This window comes from Neoarius graeffei, chromosome 2 (assembly GCF_027579695.1).
Source record: "Neoarius graeffei isolate fNeoGra1 chromosome 2, fNeoGra1.pri, whole genome shotgun sequence".
Taxonomy (NCBI): Eukaryota; Metazoa; Chordata; class Actinopteri; order Siluriformes; family Ariidae; genus Neoarius; species Neoarius graeffei.
This window is the reverse complement of record NC_083570.1, coordinates 10,737,303-10,765,290: the sequence shown is the minus strand read 5'-3', so window position 1 is coordinate 10,765,290 and position 27,988 is coordinate 10,737,303. Positions and strand designations below refer to the sequence as shown.

General features: G+C 44.5%; 2 protein-coding genes across 2 annotated transcripts in view; both read left to right on the top strand.

Annotated features, from left to right (window-relative positions):
- Positions 1–27,988, top strand: part of LOC132880045 (tripartite motif-containing protein 16-like) — a 542,736-nt gene that overhangs the window by 333,822 nt on the left and 180,926 nt on the right. The window lies entirely within an intron of this gene.
- Positions 4–27,851, top strand: LOC132880508 (tripartite motif-containing protein 16-like). The gene is made up of 6 exons (XM_060913790.1): positions 4–647; positions 20,018–20,113; positions 20,252–20,485; positions 22,280–22,451; positions 25,185–25,238; positions 25,346–27,851. The coding sequence occupies exons 1-6, from the start codon at positions 54–56 to the stop codon at positions 25,873–25,875; spliced, it is 1,680 nt and encodes a 559-aa protein (XP_060769773.1). The 5' UTR covers positions 4–53; the 3' UTR covers positions 25,876–27,851.

Genomic DNA, 27,988 nt, shown 5'->3' with positions numbered 1-27,988 from the left:
CTGTTCTCTCTCTCTCTCTCTCTCTCTCTCTCTTTTGGTGTGATTTCAGGAAAATGGCTGAGGCCAGTATTTCAGTAGCTCAGGACCAGTTCATGTGTCCAGTATGTCTGGATCTCCTGAAGGATCCGGTGACTATCTCCTGTGGTCACAGTTTCTGTAAGGTGTGTATTAATGGCTGCTGGGATCAGGAGGATCAGAAGGGCGTCTACAGCTGTCCTCAGTGCAGAGACACTTTCGCTACAAGGCCTGTTCTACGCAGAAACAACATGCTGGATGAAGTGGTGGAGAAACTGAAGAAGAAGACTGAAGTCCAAGCTGCTTCTCCTGCTCACTGTTACGCTGGACCTGGAGATGTGGAGTGTGATTTCTGCACCGGGAGAAAACACAAAGCCGACAAGTCCTGTCTGATGTGTTTGGCTTCATTTTGTGAAATTCATCTGAAACCTCATCTTGAAGTTCCTGCTTTGAAAAAACACACATTAATTGAAGCCTCAGCAAAACTCCAAGAGAAGATCTGCTCTGAACATAATAAGCTGATTGAGATCTACTGTCGTACTGATCAAACCTACATCTGTTATTTGTGTACGATGGATCGTCACAAAGGTCACGACACCATCACAGCCGCAGCAGAAAGAGCTGAGAAACAGGTGAGAACTAGAAATCTTTCCAGAATTAAATCATCTTAATTATAGTTTCCCATCTAGAAACAGGTGCTTTAGTCAGTGATATGATTTGAACTTTAATTTCAATGTGTGTATCAATCAGAAGGATTCTGTAAAAGCTGATTAAAATTGTCTGTGTTCTGGTGAACAGAGTGTTAAATTTATCTTCAGTGATGATCGTAATCTGGTTTGGGGTGGGTTTCCTGATAACGTTGCCCTTTAAAACCTAAAGAGAGAGTTGAGAGACTCTCTTAAGGAATGAACGTTGTCTCTGTGTGTGGTTTTCCTGAACTCACTCGTAAGAAGGAGTCTAAAGAGCAACAGGACGAAGAGCGTCTTTGCAGTTTGTGTCCCCGATATAGGCATTAGTAGCTGCTAAAGGCAATCATACTGCCGTTGCTGAAGGCATTAGTAGTTGCTAAATCCAGTCGATAAGGTCACACGGTGCTCGTTTTTAACCAAAATCTAATGAAATATAAAGTGTTTAAAATAAGATAATAAATAGTATCATCTGGAAGCCTTGCATATATAATATGGTAATTAATTACTGAAACTATTTTCTCATCTCATCTCATTATCTCTAGCCGCTTTATCCTTCTACAGGGTCGCAGGCAAGCTGGAGCCTATCCCAGCTGACTACGGGCGAAAGGCGGGGTACACCCTGGACAAGTCGCCAGGTCATCACAGGGCTGACACATAGACACAGACAACCATTCACACCCACATTCACACCTACGGTCAATTTAGAGTCACCAGTTAACCTAACCTGCATGTCTTTGGACTGTGGGGGAAACCGGAGCACCCGGAGGAAACCCACGCGGACACGGGAAGAACATGCAAACTCCACACAGAAAGGCCCTCGTCGGCCCCAGGGCTCGAACCCAGGACCTTCTTGCTGTGAGGCAACAGCGCTAACCACTACACCACCGTGCCGCCCCGTCATTAACATGACTGGGTATAAAAAGAGCATCTTGGAGTGGCAGCGGCTCTCAGAAGTAAAGATGGGAAGAGGATCACCAATCCCCCTAATTCTGCGCCGACAAATAGTGGAGCAATATCAAAAAGGAGTTTGACAGTGTAAAATTGCAAAGAGTTTGAACATATAATCATCTACAGTGCATAATATCATCAAAATCTGGAAGAATCTCTGTGCGTAAGGGTCAAGGCCGGAAAACCATAGTGGGTGCCCGTGATCTTCGGACCCTTAGACGGCACTGCATCACATACAGGCATGCTTCTGTATTGGAAATCACAAAATGGGCTCAGGAATATTTCCAGAGAACATTATCTGTGAACACAATTCACCGTGCCATCCGACGTTGCCAGCTAAAATTCTATAGTTCAAAGAAGAAGCCGTATCTAAACGTGATCCAGAAACGCAGACGTCTTCTCTGGGCCAAGGCTCATTTAAAATGGACTGTGGCAAAGTGGAAAACTGTTCTGTGGTCAGACAAATCAAAATTTGAAGTTCTTTATGGAAATCAGGGACGCCGTGTCATTCGGACTAAAGAGGAGAAGGACGACCCAAGTTGTTATCAGCGCTCAGTTCAGAAGCCTGCATCTCTGATGGTATGGGGTTGCATTAGTGCGTGTGGCATGGGCAGCTTACACATCTGGAAAGATACCATCAATGCTGAAAGGTATATCCAGGTTCTAGAGCAACATATGCTCCCATCCAGATGACGTCTCTTTCAGGGAAGACCTTGCATTTTCCAACATGACAATGCCAAACCACATACTGCGTCAATTACAGCATCATGGCTGTGTAGAAGAAGGGTCCAGGTACTGAACTGGCCAGCCTGCAGTCCAGATCTTTCACCCATAGAAAACATTTGGCGCATCATAAAACAGAAGATACAACAAAAACGACCTAAGACAGTTGAGCAACTAGAATCCTACATTAGACAAGAATGGGTTAACATTCCTATCCCTAAACTTGAGCAACTTGTCTCCTCAGTCCCCAGACGTTTACAGACTGTTGTAAAGAGAAAAGGGGATGTCTCACAGTGGTAAACATGGCCTTGTCCCAACTTTGAGATGTGTTTTTGTCATGAAATTTAAAATCACCTAATTTTTCTCTTTAAATGATACATTTTCTCAGTTTAAACATTTGATATGTCATCTATGTTCTATTCTGAATAAAATATGGAATTTTGAAACTTCCATATCATTGCATTCCGTTTTTATTTACAATTTGTACTTTGTCCCAACTTTTTTGGAATCGGGGTTGTATAAGGAGGTCAATTCAACCTCCTTAGGTACACACTACACACAGATCTAAACCTCTCTCTCTCTCACACACACACACACACACACAAAACATTAGAGGTGCAGAAATGTGTCTCATTTATAACACTAAATTAGTTAATCACTCACCTAATGGAGCTAAATTTGATTAAAATATAGTGATATAAATGTGACATTTTGATATCCATACATAATTCCATAACATACTGAAATATATTCATCGTGTTTTGTGTATATTTATTTTATAATTAGCAGACGTGGACAAGGGGCAGCATGGTGGTGTAGTGGTTAGCACTGTCGCCTCACAGCAAGAAGGTTCTGGGTTCGAGCCCAGTGGCCGGTGAGGGCTTTTCTGTGTGGAGTTTGCATGTAATCCCCGTGTCTGTGTGGGTTTCCTCCAGGTGCTCCAGTTTCCCCCACAGTCCAGAGACATGCAGGTTAGGATAATTGATGGCTCTAAATTGACCGTAGGTGTGAATGGTTGTTTGTCTCTGTGTCAGCCCTGCGATAACTTGTCCAGGGTGAACCCCGCCTCTCACCCATAGTCAGCTGGGATAGGCTCCAGCTTGTCAGTGACCCTGTAGGACAGGATAAGCGGCTACAGATAATGGATGGAGGTGGACAAAGTACCCAACTTTATTTCTTAAAGCATATACGCAGAGCCATGGCCTCACTTTCATTTATAAATGCCTTGAGACCTCAAGAATGGCAAAGGAATAGTTTTAAGCGTTAACAATAAATCTAATATAGTAATTTTTATGATTAAATTGATTGATATCGGTAGCGGTCTGAGTGAATGACCTTGATGTCCGTAACATCACAGCAGGAAGTCTATCGGTCTCATCGCCATTTCCGCTATACTAAAACACAGAGCTGACTCCAACTTCGATCCTCAATTTTGAGCTAATTTATCACCATGCCATGTAGATGTGTTGCTGCACCCGCCAGTAACATGACAGAAGGTGGATTTATGTTGCATTCATGGCCCAAGAATGTTCAAACTGCAAAGATTTGGCCGCATTTTGTGAGAAGTTGGCTATAAGCCCGCATTGAAACAGGGTGCAGTATCAAGAATTAAAGAAAAAGAAAACAAGAAAAGGAAAGTATTTATTTATTTATTTATTCATTTATTTATTTTTTAAGTGAGTTCAGTTGCACTAGTCCTCCTGGAGTGTGAGCCGAGGGTTGTTACTAAAACCCAGGATGGAATGGGACGGGACGGGACATATCGCTCAGGCAGTGACCTCCCCACGGTTGTTGCTAAAACAGGTGACGTCCCGTTCCATCCCAGGTTTTAGTAATTGCCTGAGCCAAGCAGTAATGGCGGAGTACTCCATATGGAGAGAATGAGTTTAGTAGCTGTCTGATTTCTAAACTGGATAGTGCTTCCATCTTGCCCTTACGTGGAAGAAGCGAATGAATGGCGAACTGAACGAACAACTGAAAGTCAGATTGTTTTGAAACAATCGGCCACAAGATCAGCCTTCAATAAGTGAGAACATAGACGTGTAAGCGCCGACTCTCATTTGGATAAAAAAAAAACATGTTTACCTGCATTTAAATTAATACATGTAACTTGTATTGTGTGTTTAAGTTACCGGTATAAGATTATTTAATTTGATTCAGAATGTGATTCTTAGTTAATCTGATTATTTAATTCGCCTTTTACATTTTATCAGTGAAAACGCATGCATGTCCATGTATGTTGCAAAAGTTATAACACCTATCCTGTTTTAATGAGAGTCAACCCACAACCATTGAAGTCAAATCAGTCTTAGTTGAGCAAGTCAGTAATGGTATGTTTATTTATATGATTTTGGTCTGTAGCTGTAAAAGGCCTCGGCCTTAAAACTGGTTACCATTGTAACGTCAGGCACTCAGGGCTGGCTGGGTCAGAGGGGCAGCTCCAATGCCAAGTTTATGGTTGATTTTAACCGCAAAGTATTAGACTTAATACCCAGTAACCCATACAGTTCGCGCAGTGTGTGTGACATAAATGTAGTGCCTTGGTCTGTCAGGATTTCTTTCGGAATCCTGACCTGGGAGATAATACAGAAGAGCACTTCTGCAGGACTGCATGCTGAGCTATTGCGGAGAGGCACTGCTTCTAGATATCGCGTTGCATAGTCCACCAGAACTAAAATAAAGCGATACCCTCATGCTGACCAATCTAATAGCCGGACGAGATCCATCCCAATTCGCTCAAATGGGGTTTCGATTAGAGGAAGAGGGCGCAACGGCGCTTTTGGAGTGGCCGTGGGATTTACCAATTGGCATTCACGGCATGCCGCACACCACCGATGGACATCCCTGCGAATCCCTGGCCAAAAGAACTGGGCCATTATTCGGGCTAGTGTTTTATCTTGCCCCAAGTGTCCAGCCATGGGATTAAAGTGAGCTGCATGGAATACCAGTTCCCTGCAGCTCTTTGGGATTAACAATTGGGTTATTCGTTCACTAGTTTGAGTGTCCTGCGTCACTCGGTACAATCTAGCTTTTCATTCTAGCAAAATAAGGGAAGGTCGGTGCCATGCTTGGCTGAAGAGTTTGACCATCGATTACTCTCACTTGGTCAAACGCATGCCACAGAGTCTTGTCTCACGACTGCTCTAATGGGAAATCCCCAAGGGAATCCCTGAGAGAGGGAGGAGGAGCAGGCTGCTCCTCACTCTGACGCAGTGCTGACATAGACGGCTCTGTGACAGCTTCTCCAGTCAATGCCACACCGGGATCTTCCCATGACCTACTAGTGCAGGACCCACTACATGTTAAATATTCCATCAGCTTTTTAAACCCTGGCCAAATAGTACCCAAAATCAACGAGTGGGTGAGACGAGGACTAACCGCCGCCTTTACTCTATGCATTTGGCCCTGGAATAAAATACAGATGGACACTAAGGGATAATTGTGAACATCCCCATGCAAACAACACTTTCACCGCTTGTGCTTTCCCCAATGCCTCACCTTGCACCAGGCGTTGGTGAATTGAGGTCTGATTACAACCAGAATCCACCAAAGCATGATATGTATCCCCTTGAACATGTCTGTGAAGATTCTCAGTCATCCAGCTGCATAGTAATCTGTGGTTGGTAGAAGAGAGCAACTGGACTTGCTTGAAGATTCTTGACAACGTTTCACCTCTCATCCGAAAGGCTTCCTCAGTTCTGTCTGACTAATAGGGAGTATCAAGTATTTATCCTCTCATGGATCATCATAGAATCTGAATCAGAATTCTGATGGCTGCATTGTAGGTGGCTGATAAAAGATGTCTTAGACACCCACCTCTGTTCAGTGATGGTCGTTCCAGGTTGACAAAAATGAACTGGTGCAGGAGTATGAGAGGACTTCCAGAAAACTGGCAGACATCTTAGCCAGAGAGGATCGTTCATTTTTGTCAACCTGGAATGACCATCACTGAACAGAGGTGGGTGTCTAAGACATCTTTTATCAGCCACCTACAATGCAGCCATCAGAATTCTGATTCGGATTCGATGATGATCCATGAGAGGATAAATACTTGATACTCCCTATTAGTCAGACAGAACTGAGGAAGCCTTTCGGATGAGAGGTGAAACGTTTTCAAGAATCTTCAAGCAAGTCCAGTTGCTCTCTTCTACCAACCACAGATCCCCTTGAACACTTACTGGTATGTGATACATTCCAGCCTGATCAGGGGCAGTTTCTGGCGCATCGGGATCCGGATCACAGCTCCCACCTTCCTTGCGGAGCTCCGACTCTGGAGATGCTCCGACTCCCCGCTGCGCCAGCACACCAACCCAGGCTTTCCCTCTGCACTGGCGTTATGGGTGTCACTCACCTGAGGAGGCGACAACACAGTGACGGAAGAGGAAGATGGGAGGACACCACGGGTGCGACGGGCTGGCTGGGGAGGAGTCGGCTGCCGCCTCCGCGGCAGGGGAACGGGGTGAGGAGGGGAACGAGAGATGGGGGGGAAAGAGAGAAAAAAGAAGCGAGGGGAGATGCCTTGTCTGCCTGCTGTCGGAGCCGCCTCCAGATGGTCCTCTGCCAGCTCAATGGCTCACTCCAGCGACACCGGGCAATGACACTGGACCCATTCCACCGTTCTTTCCGGAAGTTGAGAGATAAACTGTTCCAGTGCCACCAGATCGATGATCTCATCGGCGTTGCAGGCTTCCGCTCTCAGCCACCACGGGCAGGTGTCCCGGAGTTGCTGGCCAAATGCAAACGGCTGGCTGACCTCCTCTAATACCAGCATCTGGAAGCGTTGGCAATGTTGTTCCAGGGAGCGGCCGACCTGCTGCAGTATGGCTTTCCTCAGGTCAGCATACACCAGTCGGCTGTCAGCAGGGAGCTGCTGCACTGCAAGCTGCACCTCGCCAGTCAGGAGCGGGAGGAGGTACACTGCTCCAGCGGCCACCCCCACACCTCGGCTGCTTGCTCGAAGAGGGCGAGGAATGCTTCTGGATTGTCCTGCAGGCCCATCTTAGTGAGGGTGCTGGCTGCGGTGATGGTTGATGCCCCTGCTGACGTGAGCAGGTGCCGGAACGCCTGGCGATCTTCCTGCTGGGCCAGCATCAAGGCTTCGAAGTGTTGCTCTTGTTCCTTTTGGCGGGCAATCAGCGCTTGATGCTGGTTCTGCTGGGCAGGAGTGAGGGCAAGGATGAGCTCTTTGAATGGGGAGGAGTCCATGGGGTGGTTCCCTTCTGTGCGTCCCAGGTTTCGGCACCACTGTAGCAGTTCCTGATGTGGGTGGAGCACAGAAGCACGGCAAGCGAGAGTTGATGGTCTCACACACAAACTCTTTTATTTCACTTATTTTTAGCTTTTCGGCTTTCACTCACTAACTCACTCACATGTGTTGTGGCCGGGAGGGAGCCCCTTTTCTCTGCTCTCCCTCTCCTTTTATGCTCTGTCCCTGTAACACACACACACACACACACACACACACACACACATTAATTGACAGCAGGTGGAATGACTTTGCCACTTACCTTCCCCGACCCCACCCTCCATTCACAGACTGCTGCTTGGCCACACCCCCGCTGCCACAAACTTGTCGAATAAACACCTGGTAGAATGTTACAAAATGAAACACAACTGAACTGAAAAAGAGCTATTGTCATTTTCATTTTTTTTTATTGTAACCCTCCTCCCCACCCCCACAAAGCAGCATGGTAGTGTTCTGACACAGCTCTGGCAGTGTGTGCACACATATATGTGTGTGTTAATCAGGAAGACAGTGGAACAGCTGTAAATACAGCCTGCTCAGAAAATAAAAAGGACAATCCAACCTGATTAAAACCCAGATCCACACCTCGAGCTTAATAACGGCCCAACAGCAACACTGCTTTAAGCAAGACAAAAATTAAAAAATAAAAGGTGCAAGACCATCATCTGATATCAAAACAAAAAATTCCAGCAATTTGTTGTGACTGGCTAGTACAATACTGTCCATCTCACAGGTCTCACGTGTGAGCATGTGTAAGTGTATGTATTCATGCACATATGAATCTGCCTGGGAATCATGTCAGTGAAGTAGGGTGACCACCTGCTCATAAGCCCAAGGGGGGACAAGGGGTATGTTTTTGAGGGACAATGTGGGACGCCGCCCCCACTGCACCGCGCCGGCTGCTGGAAGACTCACAGATAGTGTTTTACCCATTTCTAGCACATACTACCTTACATGGTATATCAATAATACCCTAATCTGCTGTTATTGGTGATGTATGGTCATGAACAGGCCACCAAATGTGTTTTTTTCTTAAATAAACATTCATAATATTTTGACCATTCAATTATGACTTGACAGACACACTTCCACTTATGATTTACTGAAGCGACTCAATTTTATTTATTTTCCATTACAATTTATTCATGGCGGCACGGCGGTGTAGTGGTTAGCGCTGTCGCCTCACAGCAAGAAGGTCCTGGGTTCAAGCCCCGGGGCTGGCGAGGGCCTTTCTGTGTGGAGTTTGCATGTTCTCCCCGTGTCCGCGTCGGTTTCCTCCGGGTGCTCCGGTTTCCCCCCACAGTCCAAAGACATGCAGGTTAGGTTAACTGGTGACTCTAAATTGACCGTAGGTGTGAATGGTTGTCTGTGTCTATGTGTCAGCCCTGTGATGACCTGGTGACTTGTCCAGGGTGTACCCCACCTTTCTCCCGTAGTCAGCTGGGATAGGGTCCAGCTTGCCTGCGACCCTGTAGAAGGATAAAGCGGCTAGAGATAATGAGATGAGATAATTTATTCACTTTAAATCAATCATAATATAATATTGCGTCTGAGGCTTTGCAGTGCATCAGTACAGCAGGAATAGTGACAAGTCTCCATTTAGTTTTCAGTGGATTAACAGGAATTGTAGTGGCTCAGCACCACAGAAACAGTAGAAAAAAAAAGTCCTGCCCGATATGATATTGCGTGTTGGACAGTGTGATACACACTCGTCACCTCTGCCGCAGTCACTTTGTCAGCTAGAGAGTCGTTTTTAGGTGGGAGGAAAGCATCCATAGATTTAGATGTTTCTTTCTGTTGCACACGTTTCTTGTGAGTCTCCGCGAGCCTGTGTCATTTCACATCGTATTCCCCGCCATGTCCGATTGAGAAAGATGTTTTGCAAAGGTCACAAAAAGCCCTCTCGGTATCCCCCTCAACCCCTTTCAGCCACAAATATTCATTTTCCCACTCTTTCCTGTACATACACCTTCTCTTTTTAACTGGAGGTGGCGGTGCCTCACCTGCCATCTCCCCGGTACCTTTCTCCATTTTTTAATATGAAAGCAATGCATGCGTTGCACCTGCGTCCCTCGTCACTGTCTGTGCACGTGAGTGCGGTGTCATGGCAACAACAAAAAGTTGACAACAACCAGTCAGTTGTGAGGGGTGTGTGTGTGGTTTTGTTCTACAGTCTATAGTGGCGACGGTGGTGTGCTGAAATGTCAAGTAATATTCGTTTGGCTGCCTGGGTGGCCCGGGGAGAGCGACATCCCCCTCAGCAAGCATTGATTATGCGGGACACGTTCTGAATTTGCGGGACGCATAAATTCGGCTTCAAATGCTGTACGCGCACGCGCTATGCGGGACAGGTGGTCACCCTACAGTGAACCTCCACCTGACATGCTAGCAAACTCTTTTCAGACTTGAAATCATATTGGGGGCGGCACGGTGGTGTAAGTGGTTAACACGGTCGCTTCACAGCAAGAAGGTTCTGGGTTCGAGCCCAGCGGCCGGGGGGGGCCTTTCTGTGTGGAGTTTGCATGTTCTGCCCGTGTCCGCGTAAGTAAGTAAGTTTAATTTGTATAGCACATTTAAACACAGCATACACTGACCAAGTGTGGGTTTCCTCCAGGTGCTCCGGTTTCCCCCACAGTCCAAAGACATGCGGTTAGGTTAATATGGGATGGCCTTGGGCTGAGGTGCCCTTGAGTGAGGTACCGAACTCCTAAATGCTCCCCGGGCGCTGTTAGCATGGCTGCCCACTGCTCTCGGTATGTGAGTGTGCTCATTGCTCACGTGTGTGTGTGCATGTGTGTGTTCACCACTGCAGATGGGTTAAATACAGAGAGGAATTTCACAAGTGTGTGATGAATAAAGTTGTGCTTTCTTTCTTTCTAGATAACATTATGAGTAAAGAAAGATTTCTACATTCTGTTTATTTGGCAAGATTATGCTAAAACATTTCTGAAAGGACTTCAGATAAGTTAACGTTATTCATGTTAGCGTAACTCCATTTTTACATGCTAACTAACAGTGTCCAAGTTAACTAGCTATATGTAAACATTAGCTATGGACAAGGCTATGGCAACTTGGCGGGCAAATCCAAAGAAAGTCATTTGACTTATCAGACTGCATGGCTATTGCAACGTTATCGCTAGCTCTAAAGCACAGACAACTTCACTGCAAGCTTTCTCTTGGAATAAAACGTTTATATCCCTCAATATGCTTCTGCAGGTCAGATGGGGAGTTTTTGTAGGCTGTGATGTGCTCTGTTTTAGGCAAACAAAGCAAACATTTAAAATTAAACTACTCTTTATTCCTTTCAGAAAACTGAAACATGGGTTCTAGCTATAGACCCTTTTCACTCACGTGACCTTCGTAAACGCGACCGCCATTTTGGACATGAAGAAATAACAGTTTATGGCACAGACCCTTTCGGTTCTCGCTCATCTAGCTGCTACAATAACTGCTTTGACTGCAACAATAATACCTAACACACATTTAAGTATCCGTCGTAAAGACGTGAAACTCGTCGAGTGACGAGTGTGTTCATTGATAAGCTAACACAATCTAAAAGTAGACATACCATCACACTGCCCTGGTGCTGTGTACAGTTTACCTTCTATGGTTTGTGCACTCACTATTTGCCATTACTTTCTCCAACCCAGTGTTCGAACTATGCCGCTATTTTTGGGGGGTCCCTTTTTTTCCCTGGGGGGGGTGCTTGCGCTTGTCTCAGAGTGCGGATCTCCAAACACATGAGAAGCCTATCTTATGCACATATCACGCGGACTCCACACCTCCACACACGCATCGCATCTGAAGTCATAACTCATCAGGGGAAATCGTGTTCGCATTGGCATGTTCAAAAAACAACCTCGCGTCAACAATGATACCACACGCAAGAAAAAAAAACAGTCAGGCTACTCAACACATCTGATCCACAGCAGCACCAAAGCATCACTGGAAACCATGTCAACAACCAATCTTCCATTTCAACACGCGTCAACAAACAAATGGCATCACAAACATGAACGAATCGGTCAGGCTACCGATTCCAAACCCACAGCAGACGAATAATTAAATGCATCTTACCTTAAAGCAGAATCGACCACAAAGGAAGTCTGTTGGCACACTTCCTTTCTACTAATTTGCGTCCCCAACCTGGCAGCAGCAGTCGTTGTCATATCGGTTTATTTTATCTTTGATGTAAACAGAACACTTCGGATATGCCAATGCTTCCCGTTACACACAATTGCTATGTCAATAAACATCATTTTGCCAATATTTTAGAGACCATCCATCTTCTCCGTCGGTCAGCATCTGTCGGGATCCGATAAAATGATAAATCTTGCCTTGTGTGTTGATGGTTACTACATCCAGTTGCACAACAATATAATGGCATGATGGAAGTCTTGCTGAAAGTAAAAACTTTCTTTGATGGCTATATTCCTTTCGATGCTTCGCCGTCGTTCCTTGTTGTTGGCTGTGGTAGACTACTGGTAGTTCATGTCCAAAATGGCGGCCGCGTTTGTCGTGATGTCACGTGGGAAGGGTCTATAGAACCTTGGGTGTGTGCATTCCCCAGAAGAACTGCCTCCTTCCATTCTGCCATCAACTGATTGTGTTAAATAATGCTGCAGAGAAATCATTGATCTTGACTTTATCCAGTCTATGGACATGACGTGACCCTAGTGATTACTGATAGATTGTCTCAGTGTCACCTGTGAAAAAAACAATCATGTTTTAGAAAAGAAAAACATCCACTTTCAAAACCACTTCATAGTAATGAGTAATGAGGACCTTGATCAAAATGTAGTGGAGTAAAAAGTATGATATTTGTATTTCAAATGTAGTGACGTTAAAGTCATAAGTTTCCAAAAAAAAATACTCAAGTAAAGTAAAGATACTCAAAAAGTGTACTTAAGTACACTTCTTCCCTCAACACACCTCCCCCCAGTCATTGCAGCAGCCCCCTCCTCCCCCACCTCAACACCGACTCCTCCATGCATTACTGGTCAGAGTTCAACTGAGGAAGCTTCACCACAGGAAAGCAGCAGGCCCAGACAAGGTGTGTCCCCGATTACTGAAGACCTGTGCTGCTGAACTGAGTGAACCACTCCAATGCATCTTCAACCTCAGCCTGCAGCTGGGGAGAGTGCCCACCCTCTGGAAGACATCATGCATCATTCCAGTTCCCAAAAAGAATCGGCCCAGCGAGCTGAACGACTTCCAACCGGTGTCACTCACTTCACATCTGATGAAGACATTGGAGCGGCTCTTCCTCAGCCTCCTCAGACCCCAGGTACAACATGCCCAGGACTGTCTGCAGTTTGCATACCGGGCAGGTGTTGGTGTGGAAGACACCATCCTCTACCTGCTACACCGAGCCCACTTGCATCTGGATAAGGGAAATGGCACAGTGAGGATCCACTTCTTGGACTTCTCAAGTGCCTTCAACACCATTCAGCCCCTTTTGCTTCAGGACAAACTGAACAGGATGCAAGTGAACCCCTGCCTGGTCACCTGGATCTCCAGCTACCTCACCGACAGGCCGCAGTACGTCAGGCTGAAGGACATCATGTCTGACACTGTGATTAGCAGCACCGGAGCACCCCAGGGCACAGTGCTGGCCCCTCTTCTCTTCACTCTGTACACCGCGGACTTCTGCTACAACTCGGAGCTGTGTCACATTCAGAAGTTTGCCGATGATACAGCCATCGTTGGGTGTATCAGTGATGACAGAGAGGAGGAGTATAGGAGCCTGGTGAGGGACTTTGCTGTGTGGTGCAACAGGAACCATCTGCAGCTCAACACCTCGAAGACCAAAGAGCTGGTCATTGACTTTGGGAGGTCCAAAAATGGCGGCGCGCACAGATGCAACAGCTCAGAGCTCCTACTACTTTTACACTTTGTTGGTGGTGTTGTGTATCATTTTACACAGTCTTTGCATGTTTCAGTACAGCAGAAACAAACTTTTACAACTGAGCGGAGAATATCAGCTGTCCGTGGAGTATCTGATCCCCCCGGAGATTGTTAAACCACTCCCGGGGACACCCGCAGCAGCAGGCCAGAGGAGGAGGCGCTGTGAGCGGAGGCAGAAGAGAGGCAAGCGGGGGGGCGCCTGGGCTAGGCTAAAGGCTAGCCCCTTCAAATCACCACTCCTGACCATCTTTCTCTCTAACGCTCGTTCAATCCGTCATAAACTGGATGAGATACGACTGCAGATGGCTACACGAAGGACTTTAAACCACTGTTCGTGTTTGATCTTTTCCGAGACCTGGCTGGACAGCTCCATCCCAGATGCAGCTATCGAGCTAGCAGGCCGCACCGCCTACCGAGCCGACAGGACCGCAGACTCTGGTAAGAAGACCGGCGGGGGACTGTGCATTTATATCAACAACTCCTGGTGCACAAACGTCACTGTGGTGGATAAGCTGTGTAGTCCAGAGGCAGAACTGTTGCTGTTAAAGTGCTGTCCATTCTATCTCCCACAGGAATTCGCTGTTGTTTACATCTGTGCCATTTACATTCCACCAGACGCTAATGCTAAGCTAACGTTAGCACAAGTGAGCGGCAGCATCAACAACAGCCTAGTAGCACATCCGGACAGTGTTTTTATTGCAGCTGGGGACTTTAATCACGCGGATTTAAAATCAGTGCTTCACAAATTCCACTGTTATGTGAAGTGTGCTACTAGAGGAGATAGAATTTTGGACCAGGTGTATACTAATGTAGCAGACGCATACAAGGCCCAGGCCTACCCCCACCTGGGTCTGTCAGACCACCTCTCTCTTCTGCTACACCCACGGTATACACCTAAGATCAAGATCGCTGGGATCACAACCAAAACTGTGAGAACATGGCCGGTGGATGCAGTTCCTATGCTCCAGGATTGTTTCCACCACACAGACTGGGATGTATTCAAAGAGCAGGACACTGACAATCGTGTTTCACTGGACAGTTACACCTCCACTGTTTTAGATTACATCTGCTTCTGTGTGGACAATGTCACCTGCTGGAGGCAATTCCGTGTGTTCCCTAATACACCACCATGGATGACACATTGAGTAAAACAGCTTATCCGAGCTAGAGATTCTGCGTTTCACTCTGGGGACCAGGAGGCGTACAGTGCTGCCAGGGCCAACCTGAAGAGAGGCATCAATACTGCCAAACACCATTACAGGAGGCATATTGAGGCCAGGTTTGACACCACCACAAACCCAAGGCAGGTCTGGGATGGCATCAGGGCCATCACGGACTATAAGAGGAAAACTCCACCACCCTCAGCTGACAGTCCCACCTTGGCTGAGTATTTAAACCTCTTTTACGCCCGTTTTGACAGGGACAACAACGATCCTGTCCTGCCCCCCCTCCCCTCAACCGACCCTGCTCCAGTCCTGAGCACGCATGAGGTGAGATGTGTGTTCTGCAGCATTAACACCAGGAAGGCGGCCGGACCAGATGGAGTGCTGGGCCGGGTGCTTAAAGACTGTGCTGCGGAGCTGGCGGACGTCTTCACCCCCATCTTCAACACCTCGCTGTCCTGTTCTCTGGTTCCAGTCTGTTTCAAAGCAGCCATCATTGTTCCCATCCCAAAACAATCCAATGTCACATGTCTTAACGACTACAGACCTGTGGCACTCACCTCCATTCCCACCAAATGCCTGGAGAGACTGGTCATTAAACACATCAAAGCCGCCTTACCACCAATACTGGATCCACACCAATTTGCCTACAGAGAGAACCGGTCAACTGAAGACGCCATTGCCACAGTGCTGCACACACTGCTGGAGCACCTGGAGCATAAGAACACCTATGCACGGCTCCTCTTTGTGGACTATAGTTCGGCTTCTAATACCATCCGGCCATTCAAACTCCGGTCCAAACTCCACCAGCTGGGACTCAACACCACCCTGTGCAATTGGATTGTGGACTTTCTAATAAATCGCACACAGAGTGTCAGAGTGGGCAAGAACCTCCACCCTTGTCATTAACACCGGGGCCCCTCAAGGGTGTGTGCTGAGCCCTTTGCTCTACACTCTGTTTACACATGACTGCTCTGCCTCCTCCTCGTCCAATCTCATTGTCAAGTTCGCTGACGACACCACGGTTCTCGGACTTATTACAAACAACGATGAGACAAACTACAGGAGAGAGGTACAACACCTGGAGTCGTGGTGCCACGACAATAACTTGGCCTTAAACACCAAGAAGACCAAGGATATAGTCGTGGACTTTCGCAGGAAAGGACACATTGACCACCTACCTCTCTCCATAGGCAACGATGTGGTAGAGAGGGTGAGGAGTTTCAAGTTCCTGGGGGTAACAGTGACTGAGGACTTGTCCTGGGGCACTCATATTTCCACAGCCATGGGAAAAGCACAACAGCGGCTCTATCACCTGAGGAAGCTGAGGAGCATTAATATCCCCAGACCTCTGATGGTGAACTTTTATAACTGTGCCATCAGTAGTGTGCTGACACATGGACTTCTAGTGTGGTTCTCCAGCTGCACTAAGGCCGACCAGCAGGCACTTCAGCGGGTGGTGAAAGCTGCCGGGAGAATCATTGGAACGACTCTCCGAGAGATCAGCACCATCTACTCCACTCGCTGTCTGAGAAGAGTGCGCAACATCCTGCGGGATCAGCACCACCCTGCTCATCACCTCTTCCACCTGCTGCCCTCAGGGAGAAGATATAGGTCCATACAGGCCAGAACATCCAGACTGGCCAATAGCCTGTATCCACAAGCTGTGAGGCTACTGAACTCTGCCACATCCACAACCACATCCACCAATTAATATCATTAAACTGGTTTGCATTGTTGCAGTTGTCACTACTCTCTCTCCCCTGCCCCCAGACAATAACGTTATAACATTATAATGGCACTGATCTGGTTTTTGCACTGTTTATACAATATCATAATACTCAGGTATCTGTCTGAATGTCCCTGCTCTGCACTTTATAAGTTTAAGAACTTATGCTGCTATCTGCTATGCTGTTTTTTGTTGTACTGAGGTAATTCTGGGTCAAATGTTTACACTGGTTTACTTAGGGGGGTATGTATTTATTTATGGGTTTTGCACTTTATCAACTCTGCTGTATGGATGCTCCAATGAAATTTCGTTGTTCTTTTTGTGACAATGACAATAAATATTCTGAATCTGAATCTGACCAAGGTCACAACCAGTTCTGATCGAGGGAGTCGAGGTGGAGGCTGTGTCTTCCTACAAGTACCTCGGGCTGTGGCTGGACAGCAAGCTGGACTGGACTTGCAACACCAATCACTTATACAGGAAGGGACAGAGCAGGCTATACTTCCTTAGGAGGCTGTGGTCCTTTAACATCTGCAGGAAATGCCTGTGGATGTTCTATCCACACTGTGGTCGCCAGTGTCCTGTTTTACATTGTGGTGTACTGGGGGGCAGCACATCCAAGAAGGACACATCCAGGCTGGACAAACTGATCAGGCGGGACGGCTCTGTGGTCGGCATGAAGCTGGAGACTCTGGTGACGGTGGCAGAGAAGAGGACTATGGACAAACTACTGAGCATCATGGACAATGCCAGTCACCCTCTGCACACTGTCATCAGCAACCAGAGGAGCCTGTTCAGTGACAGTATACTCCTTCCCAAGTGCAGGACGAACAGACTTAAAAACTCCTTTGTCCCTCACGCCATCAGACTGTACAACTCCTCTCTGGGGGGGAGGAGGGGTAACAGGAGGACAGAGGACAGGAAGGAGCAGTAGCCTAGCCTAACAATAAGCAATACTGGACAATGTGCAATATAATGTGCAATACCTCTCCTGCTGGTCCCCTTCCCCATATCTTATTCTTTTTATATTCTCATCTCATCTCATTATCTCTAGCCGCTTTATCCTGTTCTACAGGGTCGCAGGCAAGCTGGAGCCTATCCCAGCTGACTACGGGCGAAAGGCGGGGTACACCCTGGACAAGTCGCCGGGTCATCACAGGGCTGACACATAGACACAGACAACCATTCACACTCACACCTACGGTCAATTTAGAGTCACCAGTTAACCTAACCTGCATGTCTTTGGACTGTGGGGGAAACTGGAGCACCCGGAGGAAACCCACGCGGACACGGGGATAACATGCAAACTCCACACAGAAAGACCCTCGTTGGCCATGGGGCTTGAACCCGGACCTTCTTGCTGTGAGGCGACAGCGCTAACCACTACACCACCGTGCCGCCCCTCTTTTTATATTTGTATATGTAAATACTTAATTTAATTTAATTTATCTAGAAGGGTTTTTTTTCTCGATTTTCTATTCTCTATTTATCCTGTAATGATGCTGCTGGAATCTTAATTTCCCTGAGGGAACCCTCCCAAAGGGATCAATAAAGTTTAATCTAATCTAATCTAATCTAATCTAATCTAATCTAATCTAATCTAATCTAATCTAATCTAATCTAATCTAGAACTCAAGTAAATGTGCTTTGTTACTGTCCACCTCTGATAATTAACTCGATGTACTTGCAATGTACAAGAAAACTAATTGAACATCACCAGCAGATTCAACACGAGTTTCCCCCACTGACTGTGAGAGTCCCTCAGAGCCGCATGCGCATTCTGTGGATTCGGCAGCAAGCGAGTCACTCTTTGTTTTGAACGAGTGCTCCAGGTCTCTCGTAAATTCCGAGCAAACTAAAGGACGACTTGTGCTACGATGTTGTTCGGGAAAACCATGTTAGCTTGATGATGGATCTTAAGAGGTCATTATGCACATTTGAAGCTTTATATGTTAAAAAAACCCTCTGTAATTTTCTTCTGGTCCCAAGAAGTATTGTTAATAAGTAATAATTAAAATAAGTTCGTGTGGATTGCGGTGAATTTCTGTTCGGCTATTTTCATGGCCACTTGGCGCGTGACGTCATTTAAGCCAAACAAACCGCTTGAGTTGAGTCCACTTCCGGTTACTTACGTACATTGCCGTTCAGCTTGAGTGCAGACGTGCGTTCAGGAATTTCCAAAGAAAAAAACCCATGCCTTATTGTTGTGCAGTGAACTGTTTTAACGGGACCATTTCAGGAAGAAGTTTTTACCTTTTACCAAGAGAGGAGAAGAGGCGGAGCGAGAGGATTGGCTTTTTCCTAAAAAGGAAAAGAGGCGGAGTGAGAGGGTTGGCTTTTTCTGAAAGAGGAGAAGAGGCAGAGCGAAAGGGTTGGCTTTTTCCAAAAAAGGAGATGAGGTGGAGCGAGTGGGTTGGCTTTTTCCAAAAGAGGAGACAAGATGGAGAGAGTGGATCATGTGTGTGAAGCCAGAGGGTTCTTTTTTTCTGGAAGAGGAGACGAGGCAGAGAGAGTGGATTGTGCGCGTGAAACAAAATCAAGCAGTCAAAGAAGAAATGGACCAGCAACGCTCAAGCAAAAAGGAGAAGATTGGAGATAAACATTTTTACTTTTGCTTGCAATTAACAAGTCAAGAATCCTGAGGGATCCTGTACAATCATTGTGGAAATGAGACAAAGGGATATTTCCTCGCTTAGAGTCAGCTATAAATAGTATAATGCTGCAGATGGCAGGCTAATGTGGCCTACCAGTGCACTGTCCAGTAATCATTCCCTATATCCACTAGGGAGGGCAGTTTAATTATTCTTCAAAAGGGCTCTTATTTAGTATTACGACAAAAGTAGGAATTTATCATAACTACCAGTATAAATCGTTTGGGCGCAAATCTTGTTGAGGTCCAGGGTCACCGCGATCAGAGTCGGCCGAGTCGCTGTCTGATTCCGAGGCTGCACGGTCAAACCAGTGAGCCACATTCACCGATTGCTTCGCAACGGTCATAGGTTCATACATATATGGTTTCACCTCTCGATATTCAATTTGGAGAGTTCCTACTTCAAAATCGCCATCGTTTTCAGACATTTTACACAACCTCTCACGACCAAAGTCCGTACACGTGTGCTCGGTTTGCAAGTAAACACAGAGCTGCTCCCGGTCCGTTTGACTTAAATGACATCACGACGACGGTCCCCTGGCAGTGAAAGTGCGCATAAGTGAGATGTAAACAAACCTTCGGAAGTTGGGCAAAACAGTATATTTTAACCGTTTTATTCAATTTTAGGGTCCAAATTAGACACTAGGAAGATTGAATTTGCTTTTTGGGTCGTTCTTCTAGACAATAAAGTTGATATTCTACGTTTCACCTCCGACCCTTGCCTATGACCTTTTAAGAGGCTTTCGGGAAACCCAGCCCAGATCAGTTAGTGAACATTTCTCTCTCTCACACACACACACACACACACACACACACACACACACACACACACACACACAGAGGACATAACCTTCAGAGCAAAACATGAATGTACTTTGAACTGACATTAATATGGAACCAGTTCGCTCGTACTGTATAAAAAGCTGAATGTATTTTATTTGTCCTCAGAGTGAGTTAAAGGAGGAGCAGATGAAATCCCAGCAGAGAATCCAGGAGAAGCAGAAGAAGGTGCAGGAGCTGAAACAGGCTGTGAACACTATAAAGGTGAGCAGTGAGCAGAGACAGAGCTGCTCCTAGAAACACACACAACATGGACAACGAGTCATTTACAGTCCCAGTAAGAGAGGGAATGATAGATGAGCTTTAAATCTTGTGTGTGTGTGTGTGTGTGTCCCCGAACAGCTCAGTGCACAGACAGCAGTGGAGGACAGTGAGAGGATCTTTACTGAGCTGATCAGCTCCATGGAGAAAAAGCGCTGGGAGGTGACGGAGCTGATCAGAGGTCAGGAGAAGGCTGAACTGAGTCGAGCTGAACGACTCCTGGAGCAACTGGAGCAGGAGATTGCTGATCTTCAGAGGAGAGTCACTGAGCTGGAGCAGCTTTCACACACACACGATCACATCCATTTCCTCCAGGTAACACTCACTGTCTGATCTACAGAGCCAGCTGTTCCTCACACACTCTCTAAAACACCTCTCATTAAGGGAACAATAAATGTCCTTGTCTGATGTGGGTGCAATCAGTCAATTATTGAAATTAAGTGATCAATCTCATTAAATCAGTCTCATTAAATTTGAAGGTTAATAATTAAAATGAATCAATCCCATTGAATCGTTTACTTTGACTCATTTGAATTGAATCATACCATAGAATCAGTCTCATTTGAAGTGAATCATTTAGTGAATCGTTCAATGAATCCTTTAGTGAATCATATAGTGAATCGTTCAATGAATCATTTAGTGAATCATACCATTCATCCTGGATAAATTACCAAACAGCTAGATTATGGTATATTTCCAAATTATTACGATCACTTACCATATTACATAACTTATATGCACCTTTTTGAATTCTTTGGGAGATTGGGGACTTCAGATATTGTTCACACAAATAAACACAGTTTTGATAATAAATGAATTTATTATACAAAGATAAAAATAATAAATCAATATATACAAATATGATATGGTGTGTGTTTGTGTGTGTATGGCCTAGCTTGTTGCTAGCTAAAACAAAGGAATGTTATCTAAATAGAACAAAGGATTAGCTCTGTTGCTAATGTGTGCTTGTGTGTGTGTGTGGGAAGGACTTGACCATGTGTTTAGCCTCGTGTAGCTAACTACACGTGGTGGAGGCCTAGATTAGCCTTGTGTTGCTAGTGTGTGTTTGTGAAAGGCCCTATGGCCTAGCTAAAGTGTGTTTGTTAGGCCTGGTGAGGCCTACTGAGCACGTGTTGCTAAAGACAAAGGAATTTGCCGTAGCTAATGTGTGCTAAAAGAAATCAACCATAGGCCAATTTCACTAGCTTATAACAGTACTGAATCCCCTGAAATCTTAATGCGGTCAAGATGTATAATAAGACAACTAAATATGTTAGTAGTAAAGGAAAGCATGCACAGCCTATCTATTAAAAACAATTGAGATTAAAACAAAAACAGAACAATTCAACATGCTGTGTGTTTAACAGTGTAACAGATAAACCTGGGTTTAAATTCACACTATTTCAATAAAGCTAAATTCCTAAGACTATCTTAATTATGCCCAAATGCCAAAATCTTACTTAATCCTGCCTTTAGCAAGATATGAAGAAATATTCGCCGGTGTAGTCTCGGGCCTCGCCGTGGGAGCACGTGAGCCGCTCGTGATGGAAGCGTAGAGAACTTTCGGGTCCAGCGGAGCACTTGGGTGGTTCCCGTGGAAAGCAGAGGATTCTTGGTCCGAACCTCAGCGTTCGTGAGGAAAAGTCTCTGATCAGAATAAGATGCACAGCGCTTTTGAGTTAAAAAGGATTCAATCGCTTCTTAACTTTTAACTGCCTGGGCTGCAGTCGTGACGTCACTTCTAATACGAATAAACCGGTTGTAACTCAGGTTGAGTTTAAAGATCGCGCTATTCTGGACTTTTACCTTGGCCAGTGGTTAGGCACAGAATGTGCTGGATGGTGAATCTTGCAAGAAAGAAGTGTTTTCGGGTTTGAGAGCATCTCTTTATGCATCTAGACTCCTCGGAAACCGGACGCGAGAGACAAAGAGCAGAGCTTCCGCCTGGATTTAAGCGCGCATGGCGGACTGACGTAGATGATCCCACCCATGCGTGACGTAGGTCACGCAGAAGAGGACTAGGAGTTGTAGTTCTTAGAGACAAAATGGCGGCATGATACCTACATCTGACATCACAAGTGGGTTTTATATTTCATTTGCTTTCTGTAGGTTTTAGCTTCTGGACGTCGGTCTCCTCAATTTCGCAGACACGATTTTCACACATCCAGCGTCACTGTCCATCAACATCTGTCATTTGATGGCGTGAAGAATTCTCTCTCAGATCTGAAAAAGAGACTCGAGGAATTCTGTGAGGAGGAATTCAACAAAATCCCTCCACATGGTAAGAGGAGCTGTTCCTGCTGGAGAAACACAGTGATGTGTTATGTAATAATAATAATAATAATACATCTAATTTGTTTCACGGCGCCTTTCAAAGCACCCAAGGTCACCTTACAGATAAAAAGTCAATGTTAAAAAGAAAAATGAACGATAAAAACATCAAAATCATAACAGCAAGTGGGTGGCTTAGAGCCCATCTGCTAATTTAAAAAGGTGAGTTTTAAGTGCACTTTTGAATTGTGAAATAGAGTCCAGGGTACGGATATGTGAGGGAAGGGAATTCCATAGTTTAGGAGCGGCATATGAGAAAGCCCTTTCTCCCATTGTAGTGAGTCTGACGTTTGGTTCAGCCAATAATCCCGTATTAGATGATCGTTGTGAACGAGAAGGTGTGTAGGTCTATAGGAGTTCTTTAATATATGGAGGGGCAAGATTATGGAAGGCTTTGAAAGTGATTAGCAGGATTTCAAAGTCAATACGTTGGGATATTGGAAGCCAGTGTAGTTGGATCAGCAGGGGTGAAACATGGTGGAAGGACTTTGAACAGGTAATAATGCGTGCCGCAGAGTTTTGGATGAGCTGTAGATGATGGGTGAGTTTGTTTGGAATGCCTGTCAAAATTGCATTGCAGTAGTCTATGCGGGACATTACCAGGGTGTTAACAAGCACTTCAGCAGAGTGCTGGATAAGTACAGGACGCAGTCTGGAAATGTTCCTGAGATGGAAGAACGCAGTTCGACAGACATTATTGATGTGGTTGGAGAATGAGAGGGTGCTGTCCAGGATAACTCCAAGGCTCTTTACCTGTTTAGAGACTGGTATAATGTCCTCACCTACAGAGGGTGATTTAATATTGCTTTTTTTGAAGTGTTGTTGTGGTTCCAATGAGTAGAAGCTCAGTTTTACTACTATTGAGTTTTAGGTAATTTCTTGTCATCCATGCCTGTATGTCATGGAGACAGGCAGTGAGGGCACTGGGTGGGATGCTGGCAGTGGGCCTAGTGGACACATAAAGCTGGGTGTCATCAGTGTATGAGTGAAACTGTATTCCATAGTGCCTGAAAATGTTACCAAGGGGAAGGAGGTAGACAATGAACAGGAGTGGCCCCAGTACTGATCCCTGTGGAACTCCATGATGGAGGATGGAGCTTTCAGATCGCTGGTCCTGGATCTGGACAAAATAGGTTCTGTCAGATAAGTAGCTCTTAAACCACTTATAGGCAGTGCCACAGACTCCTATGCTCATTAGCCGCTCTAACAAAAGTTGATGGGATATTGTGTCGAAAGTGGCACTGAGGTCCAGATGGATGAGGATGGACAACAGAACAGCATCAGCTGTACGAAGATGATCATTTGTGATCTTAACAAGCGCTGTTTCAGTACTGTGTTGAGGGCAAAAACCAGATTGGAATTGTTCAAAAAGATTTTGATATTGGAGGTATGTCAGAAGTTGAGATGCAACTGCTTTCTCAAGTATTTTGGAAATGAATGGCAGATTAGATATAGGACGATAGTTGTTGAGGTCATTACAGTCCAGTCCAGATTTTTTCAGTGTTGGTCTGATTATGGCAACTTTTAGTGACGATGGGACTGTGCCGGTTGTCAGAGAGGATTTTATAATGGAGGTTATCAGGGTTATTAAAGCTGGTAAGCATGCTTTAACTAGAGAGGCAGGGATGGGATCCAAAAGACAGGTTGAAGAGTTTGATATAGTAATGAGCTCAGAGATGTAGTCCTCAGTTGGAAGACTGAAGTCACATAAGGCACTAGGTGAGGTTAGTTTTGTGGCACTTGCTGCCAGCAGTTCAGGCTGGATGACATTTGCAGTGGCCAGCTGTTCATGGATGTTGGTGATTTTAGAATCAAAGAATTTCAGGAAAGCAGAGCAGTGGTCATTAGGGAGGTTGTTGTGAAGGCTGGATACTAGTGGTTTCAGTAGATTTTTCACAGTGGAGAAAAGTTTCCTAGTATTCCCTTCACCAGAGCTGATGGCATTAGTAAGGTAGGAGTTTTTCGCTATTGATAGCAAATTTTTGTAGTGAAGTATATGATCAGAATACATTTGTTCATGAATAGTAAGTCCAGTTTTTGCACTAAGCCTCTCCAGGCGATGTCCTGCTGCCTTGAGCTGCTGTAGCTCTGGTGTATACCAAGGGGCAGAGTGTTGAGCAGAGGATAGGCAGCTGTTATAATAGTCCACGAGGTTTGAAGGTAGAAAAGCAGAGACAGGGCTTGTGCTTGAGGCAATTAAATTAATAAGATCCTCCTCTACATGTCTGATGTTGCGAAAAGACATGATGTGATTTTAACTTACTGAGTGGTAGGTTAGCATTGAATAAGACAGGCTTATGGTCAGAGATGGGTAGGTCAGCTGTACTGATACTAAATGGGGCAATGCCAGTACAACAGATTAAATCAAGAGTGTGGCCCTTTGAATACGTAGGAAAGTCAATATATTGGGCCATATCAAAACAATCTAACATTGCCTTAAAATCTTTAGTAAGCAAGTTATCCGAGTGGTCAAAGTGGATATTAAAATCCCCCAGTAAAATAATGTTACTATTATTTTATTAATGTTATTTCTTAGCGATGCTCCTGCTTTCTTTTCTGCAGACACTTTATTCACCCGACACTTTGAACTAAAACACTGATTTAAAATGAATAAACTGACTGGATCACTTTAAACTCTTTCCATCTTTTACACAAACTCATGTTTCCATTTTTCTCTCCACAGCTGCAGCAGTTCAGATCATTTCAGAACCACAGAGCAGAGAAGAGTTTCTGAAATGTACATCTAACACACACACACACACACACACACTTCACATAAATATATTGTGTGAATTAAACCCAACATGTTCACATTGTTCAGTTTGTTTTTCTCTTTTATTTTAGATTTCTGCTATCTGACTCTGGATCCCAACACGGCACATCGTTACCTCATTCTGTCTGAGAAGAACAGAACGGTGAGAGGCAGTGGGAGAGAGCAGCGTTACTCTGATCATCCAGAGAGATTTGATTCCTGGTGGCAGGTGTTGTGTAAGGAGAGTGTGTGTGGACGCTGTTACTGGGAGGTGGAGTGGAGCAGTGCTGGTGTTGTGTCCATATCAGTCTCATATAAAGGCATCAGCAGGAAAGGACGGGGTAAAGATTGTAGGTTTGGATTCAACAATCAGTCATGGAGACTGCGGTGTTCTTCTTCTACTCTCTCTTTGTATCACAACAACATTGAGACTGATCTCAGAGTTCCATCACCCTCCAGAATAGGAGTGTATGTGGATCACAGTGCAGGAACTCTGTCCTTCTACAGCGTCTCTGACACGATGAAGCTCCTCCACAGAGTCCACACCACATTCACTCAGCCTCTATACGCTGGGTTTGGGCTCTCCTTGGATTCTACAGTGAGATTGTTTGATCCAGAATAGAAAAGTGTGTAGTGTTTTCTGTAAAATTCCTGCACGTTGCCACGTTGTTGCTCAGTCATCTGTTTCACTAGAGCACAATCCAGCTGCACAAAAACACTCATTTTAATATTTAAATTAAAACAGATGAACAATTTAAAATAATTAAAAAGGAAATGTTAAAAATTAACTGTCAGACAAGAAACTCGTCAAATTTAAAAAGAAAATGACCTCATGACCTTCGCATTATAAAGTTCTGTTTGTTTCATATTAAGCAGCATCTCATTAAATAACTAATAAACAATAATAAAGCCAGAACAGAACAACATTTTAAACCTGTTCAGGTCACACTATATAAAAATAAAATATCACTTTTGGAATGAATTTGATTTTTCTGCTTGTGTTTAAGATGTAAAATCCACATTCACTTTTTCAAATCTGAAGTTGTTTCTAAACCCTGAGATTTGATTGTAAAACACTGAACAATATTTAAACTCCATTAGAACATCCAGTACATGATCGGTTCAGGCTGCCGATGTCGTGTTCATCCCATATTCAGCCTGGATGATGATTGGCCCACAGTTAGAACCTTATAAATCCAGGTTTATCTGTGAGTTTGGGATTTTTATTCAAATATTACAATCAAAGCTTTGCAGAATAAAAGATAAGAGCACAGGAGAATAAAGTTTCCCCCAGTGATGGAGTTTCTGTGCTGAACTCATTTTCAGACAGAAGCAAATTCAACCTTTTCCTGAGAGTTTCAGCAGCTGGATAAATATTGTTCAGTATTTTAAACTGAATTTCTTTCACTGTGGGTGAAATTGGCCATCTAAGATAACTACAGTGTGTAAATGTTAGCATTCCTCCATCGTCAGTTATTCTTACTTTTGTTTTTTGTTTTTTTGAAATCAGGGAATAGCTTCCATTTTAAAACATTTCCAATTATTTTGTTATTACTTTTTCTTTCACCAATTTCCACTTCACCGATTTTCAATTCAGGCAGTTTGACCGACACCTTTGAATATTCAAGGTTCTTTTTTATCGTGAATCTTAAGGGAGGTGGAAAAGCTCTACAACTTTGATTAAATTCTCTATAGGAGCATTTTAAATGAAACTTTTCTACAAATGAATTAAATTGCATTAAATGTCCATTTTCATCCATTAGATCGGTAACATCTAAAACTTTATCGTTCTATTCTTGTTGAAATAAAATCTCCCTATTAATAGTAATGGTTCTATTATTCCACAAGGTTAAGTACGTGAGTATTTGTGGACATAAAATAAATAATTTTGGTGAAATTGGGCAGCCTTGTCTGATTCCGCATAAAATCTTCAATTTTGGTGTCATTCCAGGGTTAAGGGAGATATAACTATAAATATCATTGTGAAACATTTTAATAACCTTGCAGAACCCTTCTCCAAATCCAAGATTTTTGAGTTTTATCAACATAAAATCATGCTCCACAGTGTCAAATGCTTTGAAAAAGTCTAGAAATAAAACGAGACTATCTGACTGAATAATTGATTGGTAATCAATCATATCCAGAATCAGTCGGACGTGGTTTTGAATCTATCTTCCCTTCATGAAGGCTGATTGATATTCGTCGACAAGTTTTACAAGTCCACGCTTTAGACGATTAGCAGATACTAAGGCAAGTAATTTATAATCATTGCATAGTCAGGTTATAGGTCTCCAATTGTCTAGCAACAAGAAGTCTTTTTGGGGTTTTGGTAGCAAGGTTATTAAGCCTGTCTTCATAGTTGGGGATAAACATCCTTTGTTAGTCCATTCTAAAATTGCTCGATATAATATTTTTTTTTAATATCCACCCAAAAGTATTTTAAAAATTCATATGTTAAGCCATCGATTCCTGGTGATTTACCATTTTTCATTTGTTTTAATGCAATTTCAATTTCTGTTATAGTTCATTGCTCATCAAGTGTATGTTTGTCTTCTTCATCCAGTTTTTTGATGTCATCATTGATGGGATAAAATAAGACGTCACATTCTGATTTATTAAATTTAAGTTACAATAAAAGAGACAAATTCCATCCTGTACTCATTTCTGATCTTCTATTATATTATCATTGGTCATAAGCTTACTCATTTTTTTCCTTAGTTTGTCTTTGTTTTTCA

What these genes read in the sequence shown, in the direction of transcription:
- LOC132880508 (XM_060913790.1), top strand. Translation starts at nt 54, where the DNA reads ATGGCTGAGGCCAGTATTTCAGTAGCTCAGGACCAGTTCATGTGTCCA. An exon ending in AGGCTGTGAACACTATAAAG is followed by an intron (nt 20,114 to 20,251) that starts GTGAGCAGTGAG and finishes GTCCCCGAACAG; the next exon opens with CTCAGTGCACAGACAGCAGT. An exon ending in CAACAAAATCCCTCCACATG is followed by an intron (nt 22,452 to 25,184) that starts GTAAGAGGAGCT and finishes TTCTCTCCACAG; the next exon opens with CTGCAGCAGTTCAGATCATT.